Source organism: Stomoxys calcitrans, chromosome 3 (assembly GCF_963082655.1).
Source record: "Stomoxys calcitrans chromosome 3, idStoCalc2.1, whole genome shotgun sequence".
Classification (NCBI taxonomy): Eukaryota; Metazoa; Arthropoda; class Insecta; order Diptera; family Muscidae; genus Stomoxys; species Stomoxys calcitrans.
Window position 1 is genome coordinate 120358428 of NC_081554.1, and position 18883 is coordinate 120377310.

General features: G+C 38.8%; 1 protein-coding gene across 2 annotated transcripts; it reads right to left on the reverse strand.

The window, feature by feature from the left end:
• Positions 1–1152: 1152 nt before the first annotated feature.
• On the reverse strand, positions 1153–14443 carry LOC106094251 (protein pigeon). Of its 2 annotated transcripts, none has more exons than XM_013261456.2 (8): positions 14253–14443; positions 13749–14195; positions 13287–13588; positions 3864–5129; positions 3566–3798; positions 3285–3499; positions 3004–3225; positions 1153–1940 (listed from the first exon to the last, which is right to left on the reverse strand). In XM_013261456.2, exons 1-8 carry the CDS (start codon positions 14314–14316, stop codon positions 1804–1806), a joined length of 2886 nt encoding a protein of 961 aa, XP_013116910.2. In that variant the 5' UTR covers positions 14317–14443; the 3' UTR covers positions 1153–1803. The 2 variants fall into 2 exon arrangements, with proteins under 2 accessions (XP_013116910.2, XP_059221189.1); XM_059365206.1 differs by lacking the exon at positions 1153–1940 and adding an exon at positions 1954–2881.
• Between the last annotated feature and the right edge of the window lie 4440 nt (positions 14444–18883).

The following is an 18883-nucleotide window of genomic DNA, read 5'->3' on the forward strand; positions in this document are numbered from 1 at the left end:
GACAAATTTTTTTCACAGCTTGTGACTCTGTAATTGCATTCTTTCTTCTGTCAGTTATCAGCTGTTACTTTTAGCTTGCTTTAGAAAAAAAGTGTTAAAAAAGTATATTTGATTAAAGTTCATTCTAAGATTTATAAAAATGCATTTACTTTCTTTTAAAAAATCCGCAATTACTTATTGGGCAACCCAATATGGAAGCTATATCTAAATCTGAACCGTTTTTTCCACTTTCAATAGGATTCGTCTCTAGGCCGAAAAACATTCCCACACCAAATTTTAAGACGATCGGATGAAAATTGCGACCTGTAGTTTGTACACAAATTAACATGGACAAACGGACATAGCTAAATCGAATCAGAAAGTGATTCTGAGTCGATCGGTATACTTATCAATGGGTCTATCTCTCTTCCATTTAGATGTTACAAACAAATGCACTAAGTTATAATACCCTGTACCACAGTAGTGGTGTAGGCTATAATTAAAATGATAAAATTGACCATGTTATGCGAATGACTGATGTTCCGCAAGGTGAATTTAAAAATGTGGTCTCACGCGAACAGTCGGTCAGTAGCCGTCCAGTTTGTATTAAGTTATCAATTCTGTTTTTGCATTCACAGCAAACCATAGACGAATATCAACTATATGCTTTTTGTTCTCTTTGTAAAAAATAAAATATAATTCCAAAGGAAAAAAATACAAAATTGGTCTAATTGTGGCTAAATCAAGCACAACAAGTTTTGAATCACCCGGTTTTATTTCTACTCGTTGATATTCTCTTAAATTTCATAGATTATTTCTAATCGTTGCAACTGACGATTTTTAAGAGTCGGATGGGATATCTATGTTATGTAAGAGTCTATGGCAAATTTTTGCCGGCAAAAAACCTCCAGTAGAAATTTTCAAGCTCTCAATTACCAAACTCTCAATATTTTGCTCGCTCTCACGCACTCTCCCGCTCTCTTCTGCAATTTGGCACAAATTTTTGAGTACACTAACACACTTATTGTTTCATCATGGATGTTCCGATTAGAATACAAACCCAGAGTCGGTGCACGCAGAACAGACGACCGAAACTTCGATGAAGATGCATATCGTACAATTTTCAAAAAGTTTATTTTGGCATTTTTAAACAAAATAATAAAATGATAGAGGTCAAGTTAAAGAAAATATAACTTTATTGCAATAAATTAATAAATAACAAAATATATTCCTTAAAAATAATTCTAACAAAAATTTATATAAATGACTTGCAACAAAATAAGCAGGAATGTAATTGAGTTTTATAAAATCATACTTGCATCAACTTAAACACTAATAAAAAAAAAGATGGCACAGCCACTCTGATTCTGATCGCCTGGAGCCTACAAGTTGACAACTCATTGCAGAACATTTTATTTTATTTTTTTGTTACAAAAAATTGCACATTGACTAAAGACATTGCCATGAGATAAGAATAGCCTCGTTAGCGTATTGCAATAGCTTCAGTTATAAATGTGAATGAACACTATATCTATTAATATAAATTACATCTAAAGGCTGGTACTATATTCGTGATATTTTTCGATTACTTTTTCTAGATAAGATTTTAAAGCAAGCAAACCTGCTGATTTTATTCAGAAGTACATTCGCTCAATACTTATGGTAAAATTTTAATAAAATTGTTTTTTTTTTTTTTTTTTGTATTGATTCAAAAAAGTAATGGCGGAAAAAGGGGTTTCAATGGTGAAAAACGAACATGGTACCAGCCATAAGTAAAAAATACTCGTTTCAGCACGTTGGAGGAGAAGGTACGATGGCACATCATTATTCTACATTCAAATGCTCCATGGATGACACTGTAGTTTCAATAAGTAAATTGTAATCCAATTCGTTTAGACTAGCTTTGGCTGTGAGAAGATCCAAAAATGAATCCAATGGCGAAAGTTTTTCAGCGGCAATACCTGCAAAATAAACAGCAAATTAGAACATTTCAAAATAAAAAATTCATCGAACATATGTTGTACCATCTACATATTGAGAAAGTAAAAGACATACAGCACGTCTAACCAGAAAGAGTTAACAAGTATCGAAACATTTCTACACGTGTATCTACCTGCAACAATTAAGACACCACGACAGCCTATTCTGCAACTATTCTCTTACCATTAATTATATTGAAAGAACTAATTGCCTTTCCGAGCGATTGTAATGCATATTATCGAAAGTCCTATTGTAACCAGAAATAATGTAACAAATAAAAGCGGTATCCTGCAACACTGGAATGTGGCAGATTTGCCAAAGGAATCTAAACACAAAATGATAAAATGATAATGTGGATACAGTAGTGAAAATTCAGTTAAGAGGATGTTTATCAGTGGTCATGTCAAATCATAGGATTTGGCTCCATTATAACTCAGATTGACATTGATGATGTGAATGAAAATGTGAAATAAAAACGAATTTCGAACACCTGCGGGTGTTGTCTAAGTTTGCAAGAAATGTACTGGCGAGCTTCGATGCCAGAAATAAGAGAAATTATTTTAACTTATGGCTGGTAGTATGTTAATTTTTCGCAATTGAACACAATTTTTTTCGCGATTATATTTTTGAAACACTACAATAATCTCAATGAGAACATAATACTTTCGTTTAAATTCCGTCCTCTGGTTGCGGATGGTGGAATGCTCCATACGGAGTAGCTGCAACGGCAGTCGCGGACAATCATCGGTATCGAGCGGGGGGTCTCAGTAGAGGCCGGGCGGCAACGACACAAATATTAAGTGCCTATGTAATCGAGCGGCGATTGAAACGAGCTTGCTCATCTACGGGACTTTGACAAGGATCGCCATCTCCACATGAAAATGTGGCTACAATAACACCAAGTTTTTTTGCGTCAAAATATCTATTATATAAAAAAGTAAACACAAAAAAATTTCGCCACAAGAATTTTGCACCAGCCTTTAGGTCATATTTCTCACTTTTCCCGTTTTCTGTCTCTAATTGAAACGAAAAACTGCCACTTACCACTCCGGATTGTCGATCGTATTTGCGAGTTGACATTACATACGCTGCCCTTCCTTTGCTGAACCGGGTTTCCGGAAAGTATATTTGAAGCATGTTCGCGACCACGTATCATTAGACTTTCGGGATGATGCCAATTTTTAAGTAAACGTTGGGCACGCTGCTTCGGTAATGCAGATAGCAAAGATAATTTTTTCTCAATGCCCTCCTTGGAATCATCGATATCTAGAGGCAATACATTAGATATATAAAGTTTATCAGTTAGTATAAAATAAAATAATTACCACTTAAAATGGTTTTCATAACATCAATCTGAAGCTCGAAGACAAAATTCTGGATATACTGCAAAAACATTTCAAAGGTGAGAGCCCTGTAACCCAGATATGTAAAGAAGGAAGCAAATCCCTGTGGTAATGGGAATGCAATCGAATCTACCGCTAAACAGTAACGCTCCAATATCAGAAATAGTGAGTACTGCTGCCCATTGCTCATTTGGTCTCTGCATTCAGAACGGGGGAATAAACGGGTTAATATACAAATCACAAAAGTAACAATTCGAAATTACATTAACTGGAAGCCACGAAAAGTTTCGTGACGAGCATCTAATCCCGCAGCACGACAAACTAATGAGCAAAGTGAACGTGAGAGGTCCAATTGCGATGCCACATACTGTGTAGCCACTGCGTGTACATGTGCTGGCGCTTGGGATCTCTCAAAAAAGGTTTCTTTGAGCCAACGAAATCCTGTATTTGGTTTCGATGAATTTTTTACCAAATGCACACTTAGCTCCCGTAATGTCTAAAAAGATGCAGAAATTTGTGAAAAATCTGGATTATTAGGTGCTTAGGTAAAGTTTTCCTTACCACCGACATGACGTGTTCTTGTTTGGTTGCTGTACATGATTCAATTTCAATAAACGGCATGACCTCATTGCAACTTCGTCGACTAGCGGATGCAAAATCGAGATTTGCACCACTGCTTGGAGTAGTTGTTTGGGGTGTTGTGCAACGTGACAGAGCTTCCGGCTGGTAGCATGCCAGTGAAAACATAAGTTTTTCACTAACTTGTTCCACTGTAAAACGTCTGTGGATGCAACTTGAGTTCTCTTTTTGTCCTGCATCATTTAAATGTTCCCACAAACGTGTCCATATATCAGCTTTATATGGAGAAAGTCTTTGTTGTGGAGACAACAACATCATACTAGTATTATATAAGCTTTCATGCGATATACCGACACTAATTTCGGCCACTCTTGCCTGTATTGGTTTTGAAGCATCCGCAGTGGTTAGTGGGAGATACTTTGACATGCTCAAGGCATCCGAGGGAAGACCACGCAATGCCGCTGCATAGCTACCAGCAACTAGAGACTCTTTTAACAATGCTACTGTGTCCAAGGACAGTGGACGCTCCATTATAATACTTAAAAGTTCTGCCAACACATCTAGCTGGTCGTTTGAGGCGTGTACCAAGAAATGGTGAATAATGCTCAGGCGATTGTCGACCGATGTGTCATTTCGAAATGCTTCAATTAAATGTGATCGCGGTACAGACAATGATACTAAATCCAATGTTGCTGTATCGTACGCCATAGATCCCCACTTTCGACAAGGGACTAGATGAGTTAAGGGATTGCGATTGTGAGCTGGACACACTATGTGGCAACAGGGTTCATGTGTTAAACCTACGTCCAAAAGATGTACAAACAAGTCTGGCTGGAATACAAGCAAATGATGGGCGCCATGTAGAGCAAATGTAGGTTTTAAAAGTCGAGCTTTCTCCCAGGGCACCCCCGGCATTACACAGTGCACCACACAACCATGATGCAGTAGAGTAACAGAATATGCAAAGTGAACATCCACCTTGCGCGACGCATTCGCTGATGACGTAGAAGACGCCGTTGTTGAGCTGCCAGCCGATGGTGTTTCACTTTCGTCAACATTCTTCGGTTGAATTGGTTGATACAAATAGTAATGGCAAACAAAGAGCATGCCGCTCGGATCAGCCAAGATAATAAGATTCAGCGATGAGTCGTGAACTCGCAAAGGAACCACATCATCTTCGTAAGTTGGATCATCGTCGTCATGGAATGAACCGGTGGGCAATTTCGGCAAGTTCAAGGGAATATTGAGCTAGAAGTAAAGTCAATTTATTCAATTATTTGGAAAAATAAAAACAATCGAAACCCTTTTTAAAATGCAATTTTATATTTATTTTTTTTTTTCAAGCACTCATTAGTATTAGGTTACCCGACTTCTATTGAGCTCTAGACAATAAATCTATTTATGTGGGGAATTTATAAATGTTGTTCGGTATAGTTATATAGGTATAGGTTCTTCGAAATTAGCCTGCCTATGGACATCGAAAGACCCTTTTACCCAATATCCTCATTTTCAAAGAATGAAGCATAATTACAGCAGACGGAAAACTTCATATGGTTATATCACACTAAAATTTCATGACGATCTAGAATTTGATGTTTTGCAAACGGAATGACAACATTATTATACACAAATAGTCCCGGCGCGGGAAAAACATAAACCATACATGCTTAAACTTTGAGCTCCGATCTGTGGAGTGTTCATTGTTGCCACGAGAGGCTTAGTTGCGAACTACCATGCGCGTCTACAAGTTGGAATGCTCCGTACGCATTAGCTGCAACTGCAGTCGCGGATAGTCGGCGGCATCGAGCGGAGAGTCTCAGTGACAGGACGAGCGGCACCGGCTTTTGCATAAATACTGAGTGCCTTTGATGCTCGATATGACAAGGCGAGTTACTAAATTTCCCATGAACATGACATTAAGATACAGGGGATACTTCTCGCATATCAATGAGTGCAGTCCAATTACAGTTTTAGGCTCAATAATATTGACGGCAAAGTGAGTTAGCAGACAAAAAAATTAAATCGAAATTGTATGCATAAAATGAAGTAAAACGGATAATATATCGCAAGTGGAGAACAAGCAAACCTTAAATACTTGCATTTAGCAATATTATGATGATGATGGGTAATGATATAATTGGAATTTAAAATGAAAATCGAGGTAGGCATAAAAATCCTATGATATAAGGATATAATAAATCACAGCTGTGTTTTCAAGCCTTTGACATTTGGATTTGCTGCAAAAGTAAAACAAGTAAAAATGCGTTAAGTTCGGCGGGGCCAAACTTTGGGTATATATTGGGTTGCCCAAAAAGTAATTGCGGATTTTTTAAAAGAAAGTAAATGCATTTTTAATAAAGCTTAGAATGAACTTTAATCAAATATAGTTTTTTACACTTTTTTCTAAAGCAAGCTAAAAGTAACAGCTGATAACTGACAGAAGAAAGAATGCAATTACAGAGTCACAAGCTGTGAAAAAATTTGTCAACGCCGACTATATGAAAAATCCGCAATTACTTTTTGGGCAACCCAATATATAAACCTCGGGTATATATATAAACCACCTTTTGTCAGAATCTGGTGAAAAATTCATAATTTATGCCCCTTAGTAACATTATCGAAATACGGTTCGATTTGGACCAAATTCGACATGGATATTGAGTGGTCTAATAAGTACAAGTCATTGTTCAATTTTCCAGAACAAAATATTGGTCTATTCGGTAGCCATATCCAAATTTAGACCGATCTGAACCAAATACGGCACGGATGTCGAAAAGCCTAACATAAATCACATGTCAAATTTCAGTGAAATCGGATTATAAATGGGCCCTTTATGTGGCGAAGACTTCAAATCGAGATATCGGTCTATATAGCAGCTATATCAAAATCTGCACCGATTTGGGCCAAGTTTCAGAAAAATGTCGAAGAGCCTAACACAACTCACGGCCTCAAATTTCGGCGAAATGCGCCTTTTATGGGCCCAAAACCTTAAATCGAGAGATCGGTCAATATGGCAGCTACATCCAAATCTGCATCGATCTCTGTTTTATTGCAGAGGTATGTCGAGGGGCTTAACTTAACTCACTGTCCCAAATTTCGGCGGCATCGGACAATAAATGCGCCTCTTATGGCCGCAAAACTTTAAATCGAGAGATCGGTCTATATGGCAGCTGTATGCAAATCTTGATCCAAATTGCAGAAATATGTCGAGGGCTTTGGCAAAATCGGACAATAAATGCGCTTCAAAACTGGAGCGATCTGGGCCAAATTGAAAAAGGATGTCGAAGGGCCTAACACAACTCACTGTCCCAAATTTCGGCGACATCGGACAATAAATGCTCCTTCAATGGGCTCAAAACCTTAAGTCGAGAGATCGATCTATATGGCAGATATATCCACATTTAGACCGATCTATGCCAAATTGAAGAATGATGTCGAAGGGCCTAACACAACTCACTGTCCCAAATTTTGGCAAAATCAGACAATAAATGCGACTTTTATGGACCCATGACCTTAAATCGAGAGATCGGTCTATATGGCAGCTATATCCAAATCTGGACGGATCTGGGCCAAATTGAAGAAAGATGTTGGATTATTAAAGATGATATTAAAGATGTTGGAAATTACATCAAAATCGGATAATAGATTTGGCTTTTATGGGCCTAAGATCCTAAATCGGCGGATCGGTCTATATGTGGGCTATATCAAGATATAGTCCGATTTAGTCCATCTTCAAACTTAACCTGTATATGGACAAAAAAAAGAATCTGTACAAAGTTTCAGCTCAATATCTCTATTTTTAAAGATTGTAGCGTGATTTCAACAGACAGACGGACAGACATGGCTAGATCGTCTTAGATTTTTTACGCTGATCAAGAATATATATACTTTATAGAGTCGGAAGTGGATATTTCTATGAATATACCCCCATCCTTCGGTGTTGGGTATAAATATATAAGTGCATCCTGGATGTTCCTACCGTCAACGAAAGAAGACAAGCGGTGGGATGATCAGCTGCGTAAAATACAATGGTCTATTAATACGATGGCGAATAAAACAACAGGAAGAACACCACAACAGCTTCTCTTTGGGCTCTGACCAAGAGATATTCCTCAGAACAAGATATTCCTCAGAACAAGATATTCCTCAGAACAAGTTCTAGCACTACATGACAGCGAAGTAATCAGCGACGACGACTTATTTCATATACGCAGTCAAGAAGAATTCGAAATCAACGACAGAACATTGGAGAACGAATGCAATGACAGGATGGCCGACGAAGAGTTAGAGTCGGAAAGTGGCAAGCGAAGTGAAAGGTCGTGTCGCGGAATCGCTAATTGAAGCCGCGGCAAATGAGTGCGGTGATGCCATGCAAACCAATTATTGCGCTAAGCAGTGTTTGAAATTCATGCTAATGCCCAGCGAATGGAATTCTCCAACGAGGCTCTTGAGAAGTAGTGCATATGAAAGGATAAATTATGTAGGAAGAAAGTTTAACAAACTTATACTGGTTTGTTATCTCAAAGCAGTATAAATTTGTTAAAGGCGTTGGATCATTTCCTATGTCATTGCCCGACTTTCACGGCTTACAGACACACCTAACTGCTGGTAGAGACATGATACCAGACATAAAACGTGGTATGGAACACAATCAAGAATTTTGTTAGCCCCACTGAGATAGATTTTTTAAGGTTACTTTTTAGAATTTGAAGCGCAAAACAAGCGGATTAGAGGCTTAGGCATATGACCATGCTCTTTTCAACTTAACCTAATCTACCTCAAAGCAATATAAAAGTGTTTCATATACATGCTTACCCCACTACTGTGGTACAGTTTATTATAATTTTCGCATTTGTTTGCAACTCCCAGAAAGAGGAGAGATTGACACATTAATAAGTATTGACACATTAGTAATTCTGATTCGACATAGCTTAGTCCGTCCGTTTGCCCATCCCAGCAAACTTTTTGCTTCCAAAGATGTAGAAAACATTTATTTTTTGGGGATCTAGACATACTCTAAAACTTATATTAATTAAATTAATATTCCATTCCATGTCAGCCGGATGTACGTATCGGATTGACCAGATGAAATCCGTAATCGGCAAGGGATGCCGCCACAATGCACAACACAATGCTACAACAACAACAACAACAACATTAATATTCTCAATATTTTTTATATCGGTTATGTAATCACTTATGCCAAATCGGTGCGGCAAGTGATAGCATGTGTAGGGCATGCGGGAAAGATTATGAGACGTTGGAGCATTTCCTATGCCATTGCCCAACTTTCGCGACTAACAGATACCGGCACGAAGGTGGAGACACAGTACGAGCCATGAACCAACTAAGGGGAGTGGAATTGAAAACAATTAAGATTTTTGTAAGTAACACGGAATTCCTAACTTAAAATTTTCTTTTCAGAGGCTACTTCATAGTTTTTAGAGCGCACAACAAGCCGACAACTGGCTTAGGTGTATGTCCATAGTAGCATGGGGCGCATTAATATTCATTCATGAAATATGAAGCCGTCAGGCCTATAAACAATCACACTATGCTTTCGTTGCTTTTCAACCTAACCTAACCTAGCTTAAATCGGTTTACAAAATTAAGTTTAAATAAGATCTTGGGAACAAGGGCATAGAAAAAATTGTCCAAGAAACTAAAAGCCGACCCGACAAAAATCTGCAAGTGCATGGCGAAACCCCTTTTAAAGCACCTAACTCAAATAGTATAAAATGGCGTATGGAACATATAACTCTCAGCCAAGAATATGTCCATTTAAAACTGCGAAAAATTCTGTTCATTCATAGGCTAGGTTAGGTTGAAAAAAGGGTGCGGATATTAACTCGAATTGCGTAGAGCTGAAAAGCTTCGGATTAACCAAGTTTATTGACGGCAGTCCTCTGGGCTTCACTGCCACATCGTCTGCTTTTTCATTCCCCCTTACTCCGCTATGACCTGGCATCCTCAGAGAAAGCATTAATCTCCTTCTTACACTCCAAGACTGTTCGTGACCTTACCGTCCTAATTGTTATTGCCCTGATGGCTAGTTTACTGTCCCTAAACATGTTCACACTCGACGTCCTCGCGTGAAAACCACACCACTTCACACATTCCGTAATCGCCCGGATCTCTGCCTGCAGGATCAAATTATAGTCAGGCAGTCGAAAACAGATGACAGTCCCTAGGTTTTCAGTGTAGACTCCCAGACCCTCTCTGTCCTCTAGCTTTAATCCACCCGTGTAACATGATCTTCCAGATGGCAAACCTAGGGTTCCGCCAATTCAAGACTGTGCACTCAACCTCAAGTGCCGTCTCATGTATTCGATCGTTCTCAGGTCTCATTCATGGCTCCTACCAGTTTATATTCCATGGAGCGTCTTAACATGGCATTTGCAAACTATGTCACTTTGGACATAATAAGAATAAATTCCAATTTATTTTGCTGGGATGTTATTTTGTGTACATAGTACAGGTAGCAATTTTCACCCTATCGTCTTCCACTTTTGGCCTGGAGACGAGGACGACCAAGATTGGAAACACCGGCTCAGGTTTGGATATAGCTCCCATACATTGGATATTAGGGTGATGACTTTTTGACTTTTTTTTCCCAAAAATAATTTACTGTGTCATGAATGCATGAACTTAGGCCTATTAATGACTAAAATGACATATATTTTATTTAAATGTTGAAAAAGTTAATGCATAAACCACTTGGAAGTTATATTTGTGTGAAAAATTAAAATAGTTTCATTCTTTTTAAACCATATAAATCCAAAACTGAAAAAAATGTCATTGCTTATAACCTTTGCAAAAAACCACATAACCGGTACGGATAACTGTGAGCACCTCACAAGCGGAAACATTGAGGTTCGATCTGTGTGGTGTTCGTTGCTGTCACGAGTAGCTAAGCCGCGAGCTACCGGGCGCATACACAGGTTGCGGTAGTGGAATGCTGCAAACGGCGTAGCTGCAACAGCATTCGTGGGCAATCAGCGGTATGGAGCGGAGATTCTCAGACAGAGGCCGGGCGATTACGGCTCTTGTACATATACTGAGTGCCTATGATACTCGATATGACAAGGAGGGTTATTGACGCCTTCAAATAACCAATGGCCACACTGTTCCCGCGGCGATCGGTCCTTTGGAACGGAACGAGCTTGCTCACCTACAGGAGCTTGACGAGGATCGCCACCTGCACATGAAAATTTGGCTACAACAATAACAACAAATGTTTTCTCCGTTGTATCTCTATGGAAATGGTGATCCATACTTTAAGTTTTTGTACGTTTAAGAACCACAAAATACCACGAAAAATTCCCTAAAACCATTATGTTGCCCCCATCAGGATTTATAGCCTTTAAGGTATACTGAGGGTCAAGTTTTTTGTTTGGAGGACGTCGTATGTATTTTTTACCATGCAAGTCAACAAAAAAACTTAACCCTCAATATATTTTAAAGGCCATAAATCCTGATGGAGGAAACATAATGGGTATGGAGTGCTTTTTCATGGTAAGCTGTGGTTCATAAAACTAAAAATACTCAAAGAATGGATCACCATTTCCATAGAGATGTAACGGAAAATGCAATAAAAAGCACAAAGCGGTCGTTTCAATCGGCAGCAACGGTGTGACATCAGCTTTCCTCTGTGGGCATTGAAATCCCAACCCCATGTCAGCCATGAATCCACAAGCTATCTAAAAGAAAGCTACTCGAGTGAACGATTAATTGGTAAGCACGGAAAAGTGGAGCAAGCATTTTGACGACAATCTCCTTGAGAACAGAACCGCAGAAGGACACGAGAAGGTGTTAGATGGGTTCAACCTATGGGCATCAATTGTGATGATTGTTGCCGATTCAACAAGCGTGAATAAGAGCAAAAGGACAGACGTTGTAGTTCGACTGCAGTAAATGTTCGATAAAAAAGGTCACCCCTACCCAAGTTTAACAATTGCCAGCACCATGCGCTGTTTCGCGATCTTAGCGTTGTCATGGGCGATGAGCTCCATGGGTCGACTAAATCACCTCCGGCAAGGGATAGCTGTGAGCACCACACAGGCTGGAACACTGTTCATTCATCCTCTCCATAGACAACGTGAATATTTAACTTCCTTGTGGGTTTGATGATCCTATGTAATGTTTCATATATATGGCTCTAAAGCCTGTGTTCAATTATAAAACTGCTTACCAAGAATTCAAAAAATAGCCCAACATGCTGTACAAATTTTAAAATTATTTTGTGTTTGAGGTTGTTTTTATCACCTTATAAGTTAGATTTTAACTAATCTTAAAAAAAAGCTCATCCAAATATAATGCAACAATCCCATGGCAGCCGGTTGTAGGTACCGGATTGACCCGATGAAGTCCTTCATCGGCAAGGGCTGCCACCTCAGTGTACAGCACACTGCTACAACAACAACAACATAATACAGGAATATGAGGTTGTAAAATAGTCATCACCCTATTGCATATCTATTCGTCCGGTTTGGACTAATATTGCAGTAATTTGGTAACTGATTCTCATGAAATTTGGCATGTATTTTTTTATAAGTAAATGGTCGGCAACGCCCGACTTTTGCCTTTCCTTACATGTTTTTCTAATGACACTAAAAACTTTTTGATGCAATGGTGTTTGGCCACGGGATAGCTTTGAGCACCTCGCAAGCTGGAACATTGAGGTTCTATCTGTGTGGTGTTCGTTGCTGTCACGTGAAGCTTATCTGCCAGCTACCGGAAACGTCCACAGGTTGCGGATAGTGGAAGTCTCCATACGGAGTAGCTGTAACGACAGTCGGGGACAATCAGTGGTATCGAGCAGAAAGTTTCAGTGAGAGACCGGGCGCCACCGGCTCTTGCTCCAATATGATGCTCGATATGACAAGGAGGGTTATTGGTGCCTTTAAATAAATAATGGCCACCTTGTTCCCGCAGCGATCGGTCCTTTGGACCGGAACGAACTTGCTCACATAGGAGCTTGGCGAGGATCGCCACCTCCACATGAAAATGTGTGTATAACAACAGCAACCAACTTATTTAATGGTAATCTTATTTATCTATTTTTGGGCAACTTTTTAATTTGATTGTTTTATTTTATAGTTGGATTTCTATTTAGAATAGAAAGTAAAATAAAAAACTTTTAAAGTTATGGCGTCTGTGGAATACTTAAATGCATTGGGCATGCTACGAAGATCGCGACTTCGAAGCTGGCCAAATTTGATTCTTATTTAGACTAGATAAAACCTTTTTATAGTGTGACATGGTAAAAAAATATGCAAAATAAAAAAATAGCATAAATTTCGTCGCGATAATAAAGAAATGGACATTTAGTCGTTCCGTGATCGCCATCAACGAAATATAAACCAAAGGTTAGTTTAAAATTTTTTTCTATTTTCTTGAACGTACCACAGTTTCCGTAGGTAATTTGTCATTAAACTGGAATGCGGACAGCGTTGGACTCATCACGTCATTAATTTCTTTATCGCCGTCATCCGTCTCCAAAAGACTTGTGCTTTTCGCTTTAGGCTTCATATGTATATAGTACAAAGCCTGATTATCACTATCGAATTGTGCCCAAGAAAAACTTTTCGCCAAACACTCAGCCATCAACAGTGATGAGTCCAAAAACCAAGCACTGTCGTTTGCGAAATCGAGCGTCAGAGCGTTTGTATCCGTTGGTTTTATAGTGCATGTGTACTGAAGTATACCTATGTATAAACAAAAATACGATACCCTGGGTTACAAAAAAATAGGAATACAAATAAGGATTAACAGCTAGATATCTCTTTGGAAGACTCAACCATTTACAAACCCTTTTAATTAGCATCTGTTCCTCTGTATGTCTGCCACATTCACAATTATACTTACTTATTTCATGTGTAAGTACCAGCAGCTTGTCTTGCCATATTTTGTCGAATCGATTTTCCGTACGCCACAAGAATTGGACCAATACTTGACGTCTGCTAGGTTTTGTTAGCAAAGGTGTGCTTTCAGCACTCATGTTTTCCCCCCGAACTTCAGTGATGTATGCAAAGTAATGCAACGCAGGCGATTTCTCATCCTCAGTGCTGTCTCCACATTCCTCCAGCCACATTTTTTTCACAACATATGACAGTAGACTTAATGAGCTATTAACCGTGGCTTGAACAACTTCGACGGACTCCTTTATTCGCCACAGTATACGCAATGTTTTGGTAGATGCATTGAAATGGCCAATGCATGTTTCTTTTCCCTCTGAAAATTTTTCAAATTGCCAGGAAGCCAGCATTGAGCCATCTTGTTCTTGGCCCAATACACGCCACTCGATGGACTTATCTAAAGAACAGTATGTGTATAGTACTTTAATAAACCAAATATATACACAAGTCTTACCAGTACAACCCTGGCTGACCAATAAGCCACAAAAATTAGCTGCCAAATTTTCCTGTCTAAGCATTTTTTTCACATACGTTTCTTATACCATTTTATTGTTTAATTGGTGTACATAAGATACAACAAGATAAAGCAATATATAACACTTTTTACACTTCGTTCAGAATTCGCCAAGTATACACTTCAACAGCTGTTTAACTATTTACACTCCCCAATTTATTTTACATCAAGTTAGGTCTGTTCGCGTACTTTTCCAGTATAATTTGCAGACTAATGTTTTTTGCTATTTATTTATATTAACCATTTGGTTTCGATAAAACAACTGTTCGATGCATAGCAAAACAATAGCTGCGTTCGGGTACTCAAACTTTTGTAAATTTTCACAAATTTTTGCGTACTTTATTTGCAAGCAGAAAGGAGCTCGGGAGAAAGCAACTTTTTTGCCAGCAAAAATTTGCAACTTTGAACAGTTGTTTTGTAACGGTCAGCTGTTTAATGAAGAGCAGCTCATACATGAAAATGCAAAACCTAACACCAAAATGAATCAAAAAGGCAGAGGTACGTAAAAACTAAAAATATATTCTTTATTGGTAAGTATTAAATTTTTATTTACTCTTAATGAAGATTCAAGGTAGCAATCAGTGTTCAGGTACGAAAACTCGCCAAATGAAGTTTTTGAAACCACACAGTTCCTTTGAATTTGAGTGGGTCTGGCAGGGCAGTTAAAAGCCACGATTGTGGAATTAGTCTGCCAGTTGTGAACAAATACAGACATATGCAATGATAACGCAGTTGTTGTTCCCACATTTTCGTGTGGAGGTGGCGATCCTCGTCAATCTCCTGTAGATAATCAAGTTCGTTCTGGTCCAAAAAACCGATCGGCGCTGGAACAGGGAATCCATTGGTTATTTTAAGGCGCTAATAACCCTCCTTGCTTTATCGAGCAACAAGTATTTTTGCAAGAGCCGGTGCCGCCCGGCTTCTCACTGAGGCTCTCCGCTGATTGTCCGCGACAAACGTTGTAACTACTCCGTATGGAGCATTCCACTATCCGCTACCTGTGGACGCGCACGGTAGCTCGCATCCACGCTTCTCGTGACAGCAATGAACACCACATAAATCGGACCTCAATATTCCGGTCTGTACTACTCTCCTTTCTCGTGCCCTTTCCATGTTTCTGTAGCGGGATCACACTGCCCGTCTGCCAAACATGCGGTACTATAAAAGTATTCAGACGGGCTGAGGACAGGTGTAAGGTACTCGACTCCAGGCAGATCGAATTTTCTTAGCATCAGTGTAGACCAGCGCTTTGCGCGACTTGGCACCACGGATGACATTCGTAGCTTCGTGCACGGTAAATTGTGATGACTGTCCAGCAACATGGAGATCACGGATACGAAGAATGGTTCCCCTTCTAGCCTTGTCACTATCGGGCCAATAAATTGACGCTTATCTAAGGAAAATACCACACAAGTATCACCAGCATTTTTTATTTTAAAACAATTGTTCCTCTAAGCAAGCAAATAAAAAACAACCAAAACAAAAATCAGCTGCTCTGCAAATTTTCACTCGTCGTTCGCGTACTTTTGCTGACAGTATTTTTAAAGAGACTAAAATGACACTCTCCTGCAAATTTTTACTGAAAAATTACGCGAACAGACCTAGTTAAATGTGGTCTCATTTGTACAGCAACCACAAGTCATATCATGACATAATTACCAGGTAGGGAAGCATATTTAATAAGGTGGCCGCATCAGCACATCTGATGGAATTTGATATGTCAAATCATTTTTTAATTTGCCTTATAAAAATAAATAGTTTATGAATTGAATTTTGTGTTTGCTGCTATTTTTGTTCTTAAACTTAGGTTATATAATGGTTTGCGTCTAGCAATCTCAATCGCTATCAGCTTCACTCAGGGAACTGAGGTTTATTGCGTCGACCCCGAATAGATTCAACAAGCGCTGAAGAACAAACACACAATTTACGGCAGTACAATGCCAGATATTAGAAAGAAGGAGATAAGGAGCCAACATGCATGACAATAATGCCATTTCAAGCCCCTATCGCTTTCAAAAATGGCGAAAGAACTATGTACCTGAAAATAATTTAGGCAGGAATAAAGGAGTTCATTCAACTCACTGTGCCAAATTTGATCGAAATCGGATGAAAAATTACTAATTTATTGCCTTAAGACATTAAGTCTGGAGATCAGTCTATATGGCGGCTATATATAACTAAAATCCGATTTTATGAGATCAGGTTTATATACAAAGAATACAAAATCATCATAAATCGTTTGGAAAATATTTTTATGTCCAAGATATCGGCAAAATTATAAATACCCAAGCATTGGTATTTACCCGGTAGAAACCTATCTCTACTCATGTCCACCAGAGAGTTATACTTTTGACACATATGATGTGTGGTGTTGGAATCAATCCCAACCCCATTGGAATGGAGTTAGAACTATCCTGGTCTATCGTGGGAGGTTAAATGCATTCTTGCTAGCTTTTAGTGAAAACTATTTAAACCTGCTATCTTGTAGTTTCGTTTGGAGCTAATAGGAATTTCGAAAATTTTTAAATATGTTTTTTTCTGCTTGACACTTAAAAATTAATAAATTTCTTTCTTCTTGCCCTTATTGGTCGAAGCAAATTTTCCGAAAATTTTAAATGTCACGACGAATTCAATTTCTTTCGCCCTGTTTACAAATTTTGACATATCAATTTCGCAAAAAAGATGCTTTGTTGTAGTAATTCGCCGATGCGGCCACCTTATAAATATGCCTTGCCAGGTAGTGTACCGTAAACAAATGAGTGCAATTTTTTCACACGAAGTGCACTATCTGTCACGAGTTTTGGCTGTGTGTGTGTGCATTATAGTTAAGAACCATAATACAAAAAAGAAAAATGGCTTGAACTAGTAACGTACACAAAATCAGAGTTGCAGTAATCACCGATTTTGACTGATTGTGCACTCAATATTTTATTGCCACTATAGAATAGTACATATAGTATACATATACCTACGCTATAGTATACCTGTAAATTAATATATCTTGAGTCATATGGTGCAATCCGCTATCTCGTAATCAAGATGTCACTTCAAAATTGACATTGTTTTCAACACAACCAAAGAAACTTGCACTCGTGTGTGTACGTGTATAAGTAAAATGAGAGTAAAAGAACCACAAACAAAGAAAACGTGCAAAAAAGTATAGTGATTTGCTGTGAATGCAAACACAAAACTAACATCTGAATACCGTCAAGCTGACCTGCTGTTTCAGCTGTTCGCGTGAGATCACATTTATTAATTCACCTTGTGTTCGATGCTGGAAGTTGGAATAAAAACCTCCAGTAGAAACTTGCAAGCTTTTAATTATCAAACTCAACATTTTGCTTGTCCTCACGCACTCTACCGCTCTGTTCTGCTGGAAAATAAAGTACGCAAAAGATTTCCAGTAACAATTTGTGGAAATTTGCACAAATTTGAGAGTTTGGTAATTGAGGGGTTTGGTAATTGAGGGCTTACAAATTCTTACTGGAGGTTTGGGCTGTTTTATGAAAACCAGCAGTTCAATTCAAATAAATATGAAAAGAGACTTAAGGCTATATGATTCAATTCAAATAAATACCAAAAGAAACTACACACTAATATATTAATTTACAGGTAGTGGCACATGGAGAAACAATTAAAGGTGGTCTCATTTGTACAACATCCACAAATCATGCGGGACAATCCGCCATCTTGTCATCAAACTGATCGACGTTTTGCCCACCAGGCAAAGAAATGTGTGTGCTTGTGTGTATACGTGTGCATATATGAGCAGAGAATATGCGACAAAGAAGATAACAACAAAGAGAATCGAAACAAAAATCTGACATCATAATACTGTCAAACCTGGCCGGCTGTTAACAGTTGTCGCGTGAGACCATCTTATTAAATCCGCCTTGGTAGTGGCATTAGCCCAACAACAAAATATTAAGTGCACTATCTGTCAAAATTAGTGATTAGAGCAATTCCGATTTTGTGTATGTTACTAGTTCGCAACATTTTTCGTTGTTTGTGGGTACGGTTTTTAACTACAATACACACACACAACCAAAACTCTTTGACAGATAGTGTACTTCGCGAGAAAAAATGGTACACAGCTGTTTACGGTACACTACCTGATAATTATGTCATGTGTACAACCCCAAAGCAGTGTGTAACGGAAACTCTTTTTATTTTGTTGCTTGTTTTGTGTGTGTTATTGTGGTTGTTTTGGTAATAGAAATTGTTGTTATAGCCACATTCGCTTGTGGAAGTGGCGATCCTCGTTAAGCTCTTAATGGCGAGCAAACTCGTTCCGGTCTATACGACCGATTGTCGCGGGAACATGATGGCCCGGCCTCTCACTCGATACCATGGATTGTCCGCGACTGCAGTTGCAACTACGCATTCCACTATCCGCAACCTAGTTCCCAGCTAAGCTTCTCGCGATGAAGAACAACGCACATATTGGAGCTCAAAGTTCCAGCCTGTGTGATGCTCATAGTGATCCCGTACCGGGTTTAACAAATTTTCGACAAGACAAGCAATAAAGTGGCGAGTAAAATCACCCCCGAGTGGTGCGAAGGACCAAGGTA